At 30.0% G+C, this 15,793-nt stretch overlaps 1 protein-coding gene across 1 annotated transcript; it reads left to right on the forward strand.

Annotated features, from left to right (window-relative positions):
- Positions 1-1,203: 1,203 nt before the first annotated feature.
- LOC139520305 (zinc finger protein 271-like) lies at positions 1,204-10,712 on the forward strand. Its single transcript, XM_071312838.1, has 4 exons — positions 1,204-1,354; positions 5,702-7,148; positions 7,992-8,148; positions 9,245-10,712. The coding sequence occupies exons 1-4, from the start codon at positions 1,319-1,321 to the stop codon at positions 10,311-10,313; spliced, it is 2,709 nt and encodes a 902-aa protein (XP_071168939.1). The 5' UTR covers positions 1,204-1,318; the 3' UTR covers positions 10,314-10,712.
- The last annotated feature ends 5,081 nt before the right edge of the window (positions 10,713-15,793 follow it).

Consider the following 15,793-nt stretch of genomic DNA (forward strand, 5'->3'; position numbering starts at 1 on the left):
CACGTCAATAGATATAAACAATTTACCAAAGTTTTATGTAAATTGTTTAAAGAGTGTTTGAGTTAATGTCCGACATGTTGACGACAGACGGACAAGAAAATACTAAATACATATCTAGATACATAATTCTAAAAACCATGTTCATAGAAAATGGAATTCATTACAAAGGAGTGTACCCGTAATAAGAAATACTGGATTTGACAAGGACTCGACTTATTTTAATATTTCATTTACTGTTATCTGTTTTTGTCCATTTCAATTCCTTGTTATCTGTTATAAGCCAAATCAATTTTCTGTTTTGCTGTTATTGGGGCCCCCTTGCACCCCCACCCCCCTCAACATAGTCGCTACTAGTTCTAAACTTTGATTGACTTATTTTCCGTTAAAGCTGCAAAACAAATCTTTACAACAAATCATTGTCTGCGTTCGTGCATGTACACTCCCTCCCCCACCCTCCTCAAAAAGAAAAAAATAATCTTTTATACTAATTCTCAGTCAGGTAAAAAAAACTTACCCCTCCTCTCAAAAATATATTATGATTCTTCAGTAGATATAAATAGTTATTTGGCATGGCTAGCGGTTATTTCGTCTCAGAAATTTCAATTTGGGATTTAATTTACGTGATGAAGGAATGGAAAATGTTTTCTCGTTGGGTGAATTCGTGATGAGACCCTTTCCTACCTCACATCCCATTATTTTACATTGCAAAGCTTTTCTTTTCTTTTTAAAATAGTATCATTTGTGTAATAAACTTTAATTTATACCACTGGTCGAGATTCAGTGATTCAGTATCAAATACAAATACCAATTACACTATTTTTATTGGCACAAACTATTTAACGTTACAATAAATGGTTAAGACCTAATTAATATTGCATATATATAATTATATTAATTGACATAGTAGAAATGATGATGGAATGAAAAGTTACATATTGATGTATCTCTATTGAAATATTCATTTCCATAATAGATTATAATATGAGCTGAGACTACTATAACGCATGTGTTATAGTAGTCTCAGATATGAGGTACTCCTTTACTGGAGGAAGATTCGCCATGCAGTTACAGATTTCAATGTCTTACAAGTCGAAAAGCAGGTGCTCAGTGGCACGTGCTAATTAAAAGTCAATTAACGTGATAATTAAAATATCTTTCTACACCAAAGTTTAAGTCATCCCCGCAAGAACCCCATGTTATTTTTATCAATCGCTCCTTCGGTACAAAACAGAGGCTCGAGAAGAGGGTACAAAATGGCGACTGGATAAAATAGTGGTTTTCTTTGCTATTCCTCAGTGACTGCTAAACGAATGCAAAAATGGACAGTGGCGAATACATGAGTTTTACGGCCCAGGTAACATATTTACACATTATAACGCGTTTTCAATCGCATTCAGCATACGAACTCTACAAATTTCAACATGTCTGCGAAATCGTCTGACCCACTTTATAGAAATGTTTAGAGCCTTATTAACATTTATAAGTAATTACTTCGTCGAAAGTTCAAACAATTCGTATTTATTTTTTATATGATGCATGCTGCCATTCTTATAAATAACTGTCACAAACCGCTAATGTGAGGTTTGCATTGAGAACGACTTCTCTCAGTCTCAAGGGATAATACACTTTTGTATAGGGGAGGCTCCGGTGGGTTCGTGATAACACGTTAGAAGGAAATAACATATATATGCATGATATGAGCATGATATGGCTGTGTTTTCGCCACAATCTACTCTAAACACAACACCTGTGCCTATAGAAATTTTAAAGACATGCCAGGAATAGAAAAGATAAAGATATTAAAGTTTTATTCCAATTGAAAGAGCAACGTAATATTTACAATAATTGACATAATAATGTTGATGTAAATCATACATGAATATACATTCATTGGGGTAAAAATGTGCATTTATTTAATAAACATATAATATAAATATGAATCTAATCATCTCAATTTTTAGATTTTAAACCACAGCCAGATTAGAGCCATTCACATATTATTGAAAAAAAAGCATAACAATTATCTATTATTCATGATATTAACAGGCAAATATTCATGATACTAACAGGCAAATATTCTCAACAGCATTAAACATAAAAACATATCTGTACTATATTGGTTTTACACTAGTAATTTTGGGGCCCTTTATAGCTTTTTGTTCAGTGTGAGGCAAGGCTCCGTGTTGAAGGCCGTACATTGACCTATAATGGTTTACTTTTATAAATTGTTATTTGGATGGAGAGTTGTCTCCTTGGCACTCACACCACATCTTCCTATATCTATATATTGCTAGCTTTCTGAGTTAAAAAAAATTATTAATATAAATTGCAATAATTTTCAATACCTCTAGGTTTTCTTGAATAAAAGACTTATTAAATTTGGCGCTTGTGCTTAATTTTTTAGAAATTTTTACAACTTTAATATCAAAATATTATCATAAAATTTCTTTTCTCATGAGATTATCCAGGCGCAATTAACTTATAAAATGGTCTTTGTCTTCAACTTTATCCAAGGTGCATAATTACATAATCTGTTTGATTAATCTACATGTATATAGTTTTTGGAAAGATTGGAACTTGTTCTAAATCTTTCCTAAGGCACTGGCCTCCCTAACAACATGACAGGTTAGCTACTATTACTGCACTTATTCACATGAAATATAGTTCCCTATAGTTCTCATGTATGTGCACATAATACACATATAAACTGCGAAAAATGGGTACATTTTTGGAGCAGTTCATTCAAGAATGTATGTAATTAAGGTGTGTTGATGTGCAGGCTTTTTTTAAGCATTAGGTAATTAGTTTTGATACAATACTAGTATGATTGACAACTGTTATTATCACCAAACAATCAGGGACAAGGTGGACCTTAAATTACAATGCCCCACCTCCTAAACTGTCAATCAAATTGACCACATTACTTATCAACATCAGTGTTACATAATTGTACAGACCCAATAAACATCTATATAAATACACAAATATTTAACTGTGTTATTACAGATACTTTCACCTTAAAATTTCTAAATCTGTAATAACATATGCTTGTTATTTGTAAAATTATTTCATTTATAGTGGGCTCTAGGGAACTCTTGAGACTTTGCACAGAAACTAAATGCATAGTCTTGATAACTAATTTTTTAATTAAATTAATACATTTTTGATGGACCATGGTAAATCATGAGTGGAGGCTATTAAGGTGATAAACTTAGCTGTGATAACAAGGCTCAGTAATAAAGGAATGTAACTTATTATAGAAGATAAGATAAGATAAATACGTTTATTGCAATAAGCACAATTATGCTATAGCACATTTAAGACACTTGGGAATTACTGAGAAACTTGTGCAGAACCTCATTACATGCTCTGGTCATTATTACTTACAATAAAACTACATTGTAATTAAGCATGATGTACGTATGTCTGAGCAAATGCTTTGAAGTGATATAGAGAAGCTGTGATAACACCCTTTAGTTATTACAGGCATATTTTTTCTATTAAATGTATAACATATAGGTGTACTATGCAAAATTGGCAAACAATGAACTGTTATATCTTTAAATAGTTAAGTATACATATAGAAAAAAGTAATATCAATAGAACTTTTATACATTTTAACTAAACTAATGATGTATATTGTCCCTTTGAAACATGTAACATACATATGTTATCATGAGTTCTTTGATTTTTTAGTCCACAATAACAAATGTATGTTATTTTTCTGTAATAACCCTATAGAGTTATATCCTTGACTGATAATTCAATACACAAATGTATATATTAGATGTTTGATATATAAGGATGATAGATTTATTTATTGCCTATTACTTTTGATCTACATTACATAAAGTGATTCTGTAAATTATGTCTGAAAGATAAATGATTAAGGATTAACACTTTCTTTAAAAAAAAAATGAAATATAAATATAAATATTAATATATATAAAAGGTATTCAATTTAGGCCTATAATTTACTTGATAAATTTCCAATAATCATCTGTAATAAATCAACAATTTAGGTAAGTTCACTTTTTTTTTTATCAGAAATTGGCTTGAAACAGTTTTAAAATTTTTATTTATTTATTTATGACAAACCATTTTTTATTAATTTATTCCTCATCAATCATTATGTCTATTTTAGTCATTTGAATTTTTATAAGAAGTGAATATATATTTTTGCTATCAAGAAAAATCTGCATTTCAATAAAATAAGTTTTTTAATTTGTTTACATTGAAAAAGTACATTTTCAATGCCCTGTGCTGAATAAATACTTTATAAATATATCAAAAGGCACTCTACAACTTTTAATCTTCAATGTCATATAACCTGTTTCAACACTTTGATTTGCATAGGAATATGATTAATTCTAAATAAAAAATACCTGGCCTACAATAGTCCAGTCAACTAGAATAAATTTGACCCTAAACCTTTAAGTGATTGCAACAGATAATTTTCAAGTTTTAATTTTTATCATTATACGGTGTTATACCCCAAATATACACAGAAAAAGTCCAACAAAATCTAACTTTAGAAAGACTAAAAAAATCAAAATTTTAAAATTCCTATGGAGATTTGTATTGACAATGGGAGATAACTCTGTAAAAAAAGACAGAGAAATATCAATAAAAATTGATACAAAATTAGAACTTTACATCTTCTATCCAGCCTATGTATTGATTCTTGCTAATTTAGCCGTCTTTAGAGTATAACAAACAACTCTAAAGATGTTTTCATATCTTTTATCAAGCTACAATCTAGATTTCGTAATTCATTAGTTGACCATTTATTAAATTTTTCAGCATGTCAAGTTAAAGAATTTTAAATTTGATAAAAATAATTATTAAAGCATATATTCTTCTTTTTGTGGTTTTAAAGTTTTTTTAAACAAGTTAAATGCTGAACAAATATAATTTACAGATATAAACAATACCAAATTTTCACATTATTTTTTCAAAATGGTCACAAAGCCATAAATTAGCAATTTCTTTCATGAAAAATGAGCCAAAAATAAAAATACCCATAACACTTCGGTTTTGTACATTTCATGAGCAGAAGATTATATAAGAAAGTTAAATACAAACTTGTAACCCCATCAAAGTATCATACTTTACACAAATTTTAAGAAAATTAACCAAAAATTGAAAAAATAGACTAATTTTTGCAGAGTTATCTCCCCTACCAATGTTAATTTTCATTTAAGAAATTAAAAATGATGATTTTGAGTTTTCCTCAAGTTAGATTTTATGGGACTTTTTTCTATTGCAATTAGTTTGAGGTTAAAACTTAATTTGACTGGACAACAAGGGACAACCTGAGTATTTAACCATGTTAACTATGACCTTTAAATTTTTTTTAAATGCATTATGTTTCAAAAATTAAAAAAAAAATACTTAGATTTTATGATAATCCTTTTTTTTCAAACAGAAGATGGTAAAATAAACAAATACTTGCATTTAATTTGACCTATTTGCCCAGTTAACATGGTTTTTATTTAATTTTAGATATTGTTGTTTAGAATTTAGCCAAAGTGCTCTCGACCAATGAATTGATTGGTTCCTGCTCAGTAGTCATGCACACTTTTATCAACTGCAACATTTTTTAATTGGTTGATTGATAGTTTGTCTTGATATATATATTATGGTATTAGACATCATATTTTAGAAGTATTAACTGACATGCATTTTTCATTTACTTTAGCTGAAAGAAGCTGAGAAGATTTTCCTCAGACTTACCACAGAAGAAAAAGAAAAGGCATTCAAAACTATCCTTACATTTAAAGCGAAGTGTACGGAAGCTGTTAACAAGTCCCACGAAGCTGCTTATAAACAGGACAAGGTAGCTACCCAAAAAACAACAAGGAAAAAATCAACAACAAACAAGAAAAACAACAAAGAAAATAAAGAGGAAATTAGTAATGAATCATTCATCAGAAACTGTCTTGATGAACTTGTCTCTGATGCTGTCAGTACGGTGGAAGATAAAAATAAAGTATGGCCATCAAAACGATTAAGGAAAAGAAAATCCTCCACATTACCAGAAGTTAATAATGAGGTTGACGATGATGCAGCTCTATCTCCCCAAGCCTGGGAAGATGCAGCAGATGATACTGATGATTATGAATTTGCTAATTCTCCTCTTTCTACGCCATCAAAAAGAAAGAGGAAACAGAATTTTCCAAGAAGAACTACAGCTTCAGAGAAAACATCTCCAAAACATAACTCAAAAATTGAAGATTCACGATCAGAAAAGGTTAACTTGAAAGTAGGGTTATCACCAACAAGAGGTGTTGACTTAAATGAAGATGACCCTGTGATATTAAGACTTGCAAAAGAGGCAGTTGAGATGGCAAATGCTTTATCTGATGAAGAGTATAATGATGATAAACCTAAAAAGAGAAAGAGAAAAATGAAATCTAAGAAATTCACACACCTAAAGATTGGACGTCCCAGGATCTTGTTTAAATGCAAAGACGATAATGAAACATTCACTCATTCAATTTCTTATTTTGAACATATGACCAAACATGGGCATAGTCCAATGTCTTGTAGGATGTGTATGAATGAATATGCAACAGCTGATGAATTTAAAGACCATATTTGCCAACCAAAAGAATTTAAAAAATGTATTTATTGTCCGAAGCAGAATAAGCGATTTCTTAGTGTCAAAGATTTAAGGGCACATAAAAAAGAAAAGCATGTAAGTGAAATGATGGCAAGAAACTATAAGTGTTCCTTTTGTGACAAGGCATTTACTACCAAACTATGGCTTCATCATCACTTGAAAAACCATGCTGATGGAAAGAAAGTTTGTCTCAAGTGTGGGGAATTTTGTAACGATGATGAGACTCTTCAAGAACACATGAAAATCCATGAGAAAGATGTTCATTACAAGTGTCTGAAATGTGATGCTGGTTTCTATCATGCACGTCAGTACGATCAACACTTACTGGGTCATTATCAGCGGGAATGTAGTATTTGTGAAACCAGTTTTCCGTCACGTACTGAACTTTCTCGTCACTGTAGGTCAGAACACAGCATGAGTGTAAATGAAGTCAACCAGAATAAACAGAAGTATCCATGTGATGAGTGTGAAAAAACATTCGATAGACCAAGTGCTTTGATTGTACATCAGAGGATACATACAGGTACGCAAAAGTCAAATAGTGAAGTTTTTTTGTTGAGTCTGCAACATTTCATGCATTTTGTTGCTGAAGTTAGACATAGCGAACCTAATTAACTTTCATTCTTCAGCTTCATCAATACAAGTTTCAGTCTGTTGACCAACCAAGAGCAGTCTGCATCATAAACTTTTTCAACTACATGTACTAGTCAGAAGACCAATATTCCAACATTTCTTTTATTTAAAATCCACTAGTCCAAATAAATTTTTTCAAGTCGGGGGCATTGGACTAGTGGCCGGCTAACCATGCAGACTGCAAGAGGCATTATGTTTTTCTGTCTGTGTGTCCATTCATCAGTCCGTCCGTTCATCTGTCTGTAACGCTTCAGGTTATAAAAAAAAATTGTCAAGGTAGTTTTAGAAGTTATATCCTCTTGAAACTTAGTACACATGTACCCTATGATATGATCTGTTATATTTCAAAGTCAAATTAGAGTTTTGTTTCATGATCCACTAAACATAGAAAATGATAGTGTGAGGGTATTAGTGTGCTATGGACACATTCTTGTTTTGTTATCAAAAGTACATGTACAATATATGTATGGAATTTTGTTTTTAATTCTGCTAACCAATTGCAAGGTAATTAGCCGGAAAGTTCAAACCCTTGATGCATTCATTTTGAACATGCAATATGGCATAAATTTGCAAAAATCCAAAGAATTTGAAAATCGAAAATAATCATAATTATAGTTATCTTTCTTTCTGACATATGACGGAATTGTTTCTAAATGTAATAAAGCAAACAATTTTAAGAGCACTTACATGTATAGCATGGACATATATATAACAAGTTTTCTTTTCATTCCAGGAGAAAGGCCAGTGGAATGTAAACCATGTGGACAGTTTTTCAGAACTATGAAATCACTAGCTAAACACAAACAGACATACTCACATACATTGAAGGCTGGAGAGAAACTCAAAGAAAGAAAGTTTCTCTGCTCAGACTGTGGGAAAGCTTATTTCAGGTTTGTTCATGCTATAGTTTTAGTAAAATACATCTAATTTACCAACATTTGAAGTTGATTTTCTGTAATATTTTTTATAACTGTAAGATTCAAGTTATTTAATAGCTAACATTCTAAATATGAAGTCAAAATAACGCCCTATATTATTACAGAAACAAAGAAAATTCTAACAAAGGGAAAAAGTTTAATTTTAGTCAATTTTCAAAGAAGTGTGTCTAGAAATCTTAATATAGACATTTTTTTGTCACAAAATATATCACAAAGATGATATTGGCATGATTGGTGTTCCAGTTTGAATGATGAGATAGAATATTAATAATAAGATTAATATAAACATTTAATTTTGGTCCACACATACACTATAGATAATCAATGAAAGCAACTGCCGATTAACAAATTGGAATTTAAATCAATTTAAAAATGTTAACTCAATTAGAAAATAGTAGGAAAACTAGATAACACACATTATAGTCATCTGAAAAGTAAGAAAAGATGAATTGAGGTCATCGACAGTAGCAAGATTAATTTATCAACTTCCTGAAAACTGTTGACAATGCATAAAATGGCTCATCATAAATCATTTGACTATATGACTATCTCATGGAAAAAAGTTTTATCCCTAATGGGCTTTTGTTCCACTACAATATCATTGTCTACAGAAACCAGCTGCAATCTCATTAAATTTGAAGAGAAAAAAAACAAGATAGAAAAGATTTAAAATCCATATAAAAGAATATAAAAAAAATATATGCAGCAAAAATTACATAAACACTTGACATATTTCAGCTACTGTGGATTTATTTATTTTCATGTGTACATGTACCAATTTTGGTGGTTTGAGGAAAATTTGCATATTCGTGAATATTTAATTTCGTGGTTTTGCCAAAGTCTTCACACATTCCTTTAGGAAATTTGTAATTTGTTGAATATTTGAAATCGTGGTTCTTCTATACCATGTATACCCACGAAATCCACGAAAATTAGTATCCAACGAATATTAATGAATTCACAGTACATGTATATCAGAATATATTGATTCACTAAAGATTAATTTATACATTGAATTATGCAACAATGTGCACATTTTTTTTTACAGAAAACATGCTTTACAGAGACATATGAGATACCATACTGGTGAGAAGCCACATACTTGTCAACATTGTGGCTATCAGTGCCGCGAGGCAAATAATCTCAAACGCCATCTCTCACTCCACTTTGAATCTGAAAGAAACTTCATATGTGAATTATGTGGATCTGCTTTTCATGCCAAGAAAACTCTTGAGATGCATCATGCTTATAAACACAGCGATATTAGAGAATATTCTTGTAGTGTATGTTCTTTAACATTTAAAGCCAAGAATGCTCTGAAACGACATTACAAAGTACATTCCACAGAAAAAGATCACAAGTGTTGGTGTGGCACAGCATTTAAACGTATGTACAATCTCCGTAGACATCTAAAAACTGTACATGGAGCAGACACTATTTTACCTCCTGTGAGGAGAGTTCAACCTTTGGATCAACCAACCAAAGCTCCTGTTTCTAAAACAGATTTGCAAAATCCAAAGATAGTGGCTGAGAAGAAAGAGAAAGTTTCTAAACCTCGAAGGAAGCCCTATCAAACCATGCCAAGAGAATTAACCAACAATCCAGACATGTACCAATCTATTACCCCTACATCCTTAGCCGATGAAATCACTGAAGGTTTGAAGTATGTGCCATCTTTGTTAATGAATATTGATAACCGGAGGACTGACCACAATTCAATGTCATCAGCAGAACATTGTTACAGTATACAGACTTCTCCACCCACTTCTGCTCCTTCTCCTCACAGACAACAAATCATGAGACAACAACAGCACACACCTCATTCTCAAGCAGAACCAACTCAGCATATGACAACAGAAGATGGGCAGCAAGGAATAAGGTACAACACCAGCCATGATGGTCAAGTGTACTCAAACATAATGGAGCGTCCAGCACCTTTACCTCATAATATTGACCCAAATGATCCATTTATGCAACACATGAACACTTCCATTGGAAATCCAAATTTTATTCCACAGGCTGTGGCATACTCCACCATCATGAGAGAATATGGGTCACAGTTTCCCTTCATACCAGATGGGACTAACTATCATAATTATGTTAACAAGGCTGTCTGAATTTTTAAATGCATATTTCATTAGAATTTATATATGTTAGTGTATATAATGTTTCTTTAATGTGATAATGTTTTTGATTATGCATAATAATGGGCATATTTTTCCAAGCAATAAGTCCTAATCATGCTAATATAAACACTTCATAGTAGATTGGTACCTTCTTTATTGATTGATCTATAAATGGCTTTTTAAGAATACCTTTAATTTACAGGGACTTTATTAAGATGTAAGAATTTTTTTCCATATATTTGTAGATATATGTACAATAATGAACATTTCAGAGGTTTACATCTTAACCCAATTCAGTTTTAATTTTGTGGGTAGCAAGACAAAAAAAGAGGTGTTAAATGCTTTTATTTAAAAATAAAAATGTGCTTGATTTGAAAACTGAGGCAAAAATATCCAACCCACCATAATCCTGACCTTCATACATGTACATATTTGTAACACTTATTTGCTCATTCATATAATTCTTCAAAATTTTACTGGCATTGTTCTTTTGTTTTGGCCAGTTACATAATGTAATATTATCTCATCTTGAATGGTTCCTAAGAGAAGCCTATGGAAAGTCAACAGGGTCAAAATTCTTAATTCGTAATTGTCAATTTGTAACTTGTATCTTTTTAATTTTAAAATTCTCAATTTGTAATTTGTAACTGTGTGATTTCAAAATTCTTTATTGGTAAATTGTTTATTTGTATATTGATGTTTTGTAACTTGTATCATGTCTATTCGTGAAATGCCGATGTAGTATATATATGTCTCTGCAAAGATACAAGTTACAAATTGAGAATTTATGAATTAAGAGTTTTGAAATTACAAAGATACAAGTTACAAATTGACAATTTACAAATTAAGAATTTTAAACCTGTTGGCTTTCCATAGAAACCAAGGCAATACACTGATGTGTTTGACAGTTTGTTGAGCATTTTTCATTTTGGTAACTGATTGGTTTTTTGCCTGAATTAGTATTAGTTCAATTGTAATACTTTTTCAACAACAGTTGGTTTATTTTTAAACAATCAATTATAGTAAACAAAATTCAGGAATACATTTGTACAGTATCATGTTTAAACATTGTTACGAAAGAACTTGTATATGTATATAATAATTGCATCTTTTTTTCATTATGTTATGTTTTATACTTTAGGTAATTTGCCTATACAGTATTTGTTGTTATTCTGTTATTTTAATTTTTTTTTTTAGCCCAAATGAATATTTTGTATAGACTATGGTCATCCCTTTGTGTACGTCATTCAACCAGTGATGGCCTGTATACAGAGCCAATTCCAAGAATTTAAATAGTTGAAGGTCTTCAATAAGTCCAAAGTATTAATGGCCTGAAGATATCTTGAGTTCTAGTCACATATAAATGTTAAGAAAGATGGTCAACAAAGTTGCCTTGCTTTTGATACCAAGATGCCATATACAGGGAATATAAACTAAATAATTCACTTAAATAAGAGAAAGACCATTAGATTAACTTGATTCGCCAATTTTACATTGCTCTTCTGTTCATGTTTTTTTATCATTTACAGCACAACAACAATAACAAATACATTTTCACACATATAAACAACTTTACTTATTTTAACATTTATTTTAAAAACCTGCTTAAGAGACCACCTGTATTAAGCAAAAACCTGTATCATAAGACCATAAATTTTAGATTTAATATAGTTTGAACCTGTATTAAAAGATCCACCTGTCTTCAGAGATACCTTTTTGTTCTCCCTCAAGTGGTCTCTTAAAACAGGTTTCACTGTATATATATATACACCTTTTGACTCCAAGACTAGAACCCTTTGATAAAATCCAAACGGTTGATACTTTTATGCACCAAGATTTACAAACCAACTAGGTCACATGAGAATTCATATCTTGAACCTTCAGTTTACTAGAATTTTTTTTTTGGCCTTTGAAACTTAGGATATTGACTTTAAAAACTATCTCTGTTATCTATGGCACGCCGTTATTATATTTATTCAATTTTTAGATATCTTATTTAGTTAAATAAGATATCTTATAAACTAATTGAGATATCTTAATAACAAAATGAGATATCTTAATAACAAAATGAGATATCTTATATATTAATTGAGATATCTGATTTATTAAATAAGATATCTTGTATATTAAATAAGATATCTTTTTAAAATGTTTATAAAGATATCTTATTAAATATATAAGATATCTTATTTAAAATATAAGATATCTCTATTAATTTATAAGATATCTTTTATATAGTTAATAATAGAGATATCTTATTTACTTAATAAGATATCTCCATAAGTTAATAAGATATCTCTATTAGTTTATAAGATATCTCTATTAATTAATAAGATATCTCTATTAGTTTATAAGATATCTCTATTGATTAATAAGATATCTTATAAGTTATGTATTTAAAACATATCTTTATAAAGAAGTAAGATATCTTATATACTTTATAAGGTATCTTATTAATTAATAGAGATATCTTATTAACTTATGGAGATATCTTATAAACTAAGATAGATATCTTTTAAACTAATAGAGATATCTTATTTACTTTCAATCTTATAAAAATTAAAGATATCTTAATACTTAATAAGATATCTTGTTAAATAAATAAATTCAAATTTGAATAAATATAAAAACGGCGTGCCATAGTTATCAGTCAATAATAGCTTTTTCATTTTATTTTGTCTGACTGTTGATTCCAGTTTCATTGTTAATAGTTCTCGACTTTTTGTGAATAATTTTATGCAAAATGATCATATTTGTAAACCTGTATTTGTGATAGTTAAATAACTGTATATAGCTTATCTGTTTCAGTGCTTTGTTATAGTAAAATCTGTAACAAATTTTCATCACCTTTTAAGTTGGCTGGATTGTGTGTTCTTCCTTTGTTAATGTTGTTATTGTATTTGTTCTTTAAAGATTTGAAGTTTAGTAATTTGTTTAGATCATGAAAATCCTATTGTTATTTTGATAAGGACATAATATGGAGAACTATTGTACAAGTAATGAAACAGTTGGATTTTTATAAAATTAACTATTTTTCTAATAATTTAATATGCCTTTGACATAAAGTGGAAAGAACATATAGAAATAGTTGTATCACAGTGGCAGATCCAGAACTTTTTGTAAGGAGGGGCACACTGACTGACCTAAGAGGGGATACTCCTCTTTCCACATACATTAAAGGTTCCACTCTTTTTATTTATCATCTTGTAGATATTTTGAATGCTGTTGTTTAGGTAAAAAGACACAATGACATAATTTTGGTTGAATCATTGTTCTTTGACTAGAAACTCCTGGAAAAAAATAATAATTGTGTTTGTATATAAATGACTACCGTAACCATTTTGTATGCAGTTGTATGTTGGGAAGTAACATATTAAAATACTGTAAAATTCAGAAATTATTGTGTGCATTTATTATTGCCATTTTGTCATTTTAGACTAAAAGGCGATTTTAATATTTGCAATACTCAGAAATATCCTGTTTGATACATATAAAAAAATTCCAAAATGCGAGTTTTAATTATTGCGATTATAACCCAGTTGCATTTGTTGCAATAAAAAAAACATTGCAATATTTTCTGAATTAACAGTATTTCATCAAATGTTTTGGGTAAAATTAGAACCCTTCACTTCAGAAAGATGAAACCTATATGTGTACTTGTACTTGACCAAGTTTTCTTTATTTGATTGCATTGTGGAAATTTGCTAATTATATTATTTGGAATTTTGTGTAATTTGCAAGTTGACATACTTGTGTATGGTATTTTATGATAATTGTGGTTTACATACTGTTTTGGTTTAATTCTTTATAAATTGATTATTTTTAGCTCACCTGGGCCAAACGGCCAAGTGAGCTTTTCTCATCACTTGGCGTCCCTCGTCTGTTGTTCGTCATCGTTAACTTTTACAAAAATCTTCATCTCTGAAACAACTGGGCAAAATTTAACCAAACTTGGCCAAAATCATCATTGGGGTATCTAGTTTAATGTGTCCAGTGACCCGGCCAACCAACCAAGATGGCAGCCATGGCTAAAAATAGAACATAGGGGTAAAATGTAGATTTTGGCTTATAACTCTGAAACCAAAGCATTTAGAGCAAATCTGACATGGGTTAATTTGTTAATCAAGTTAATATTTATCTGCCCTGAAATTTTCAGATGAACTGGACAACTGGTTGTTCGGTTGCTGCCCCCCAATTGGTAAATTTTAAAGAAATTTTTGGTGTTTGGTTATTATCTTGAATACCATTATAGATATAGATAGAGACAAACTGTAAACAGCAATAATATTCAACATATTTGTTTAATATGCACATAGACCAAGGTGAGCGACACAGGCTCTTTAGAGCCTCTATTTATGTTTGTTGAGGGTATTTGTTAATTTTGTGCCTGTTATTTTAACAATTTTGACATCATAGAATTCCTGATTATAAAGAAAACTGCTGAGTCATGAGGAGTGTTCTTTCTTTTACATGAAAACACAGATTTTTTATTCTATGACAGAAATGCATAAAAAAAATATAAAAAAAAAATTAATTTGTAAATCCTTTTAAAAAAATTTTGGCTTGCAAATTTTTCAAAAGAGAAAGTTTGAAACATTTTTTCAGAACAAATTTTTATTGAAAAAAATAATGGAAATCTCAAATGATTTAAGACATGCTACAACCATTACCATCAGGCACATAGTAAAGGTGTCATAGGTGGCCATGATGCTCTGACGTGAATAGTCAAATTTCAGTGTGAATCTCGACTTAGATAGTTATACATTTTTTTGCTTTTCAATAGATTGAATATTAAGAAATGCCTCTTTTTTTTTGCAGTGGCTATCACTTGCTGTCAATCAATGTTGTTTTAATCATCTGTCATTGTAAAAAAAAAAACTTCCGGTAAAAACCTCTTGACTAATTTCATCTAAGCTGAATGAATGTTAGGGTATTTATTATAAAGTTTATGTTTTCTGGGTCTGTCAATCAACAGACTTTGTTTATAAATAGAACTTTAGCAATGGTAAAATACATAAATTATCCAAAACCTTAAAAAAAAAAACACCATAAAAGATAGAGAAAATATTGATTAAAATGTAAACTATTTCCAATATTATTAGCTGATGACTCCTTCTGATAGTTTTAACCTTTAGAAGACCATAATATTTAGTTTTAACCATTACAAGGCTATATTTTTATTCTAAAATTTGAGTTTTTGCCTATAATCTTTAATATGAATGACAGAGAGATAGAAACTGTAAACAGTTGAAAAATAATTACCAAATGATTTCCCTTAGATGAGGTTATTTGCATATTAATATCTCAATTTATGACAGATGAGGGATTAAGGCTTTTGGAAGCCTCTTAGATCTGAAACTATCCTTAAAAATGTTTTTTTACATCTGGGGTCGGTTTAGAATGTGTCAGCAAGATCATTATTCATATTAGACTGCTATATAAAGAAAATCAAGTGAATAAAACCAAAAATT

Source organism: Mytilus edulis, chromosome 4, assembly GCF_963676685.1.
Source record: "Mytilus edulis chromosome 4, xbMytEdul2.2, whole genome shotgun sequence".
Classification (NCBI taxonomy): Eukaryota; Metazoa; Mollusca; class Bivalvia; order Mytilida; family Mytilidae; genus Mytilus; species Mytilus edulis.

What these genes read in the sequence shown, in the direction of transcription:
- LOC139520305 (XM_071312838.1), top strand. Translation starts at nt 1,319, where the DNA reads ATGGACAGTGGCGAATACATGAGTTTTACGGCCCAG. An exon ending in ACATGAGTTTTACGGCCCAG is followed by an intron (nt 1,355 to 5,701) that starts GTAACATATTTA and finishes CATTTACTTTAG; the next exon opens with CTGAAAGAAGCTGAGAAGAT. An exon ending in TGTGGGAAAGCTTATTTCAG is followed by an intron (nt 8,149 to 9,244) that starts GTTTGTTCATGC and finishes TTTTTTTTACAG; the next exon opens with AAAACATGCTTTACAGAGAC.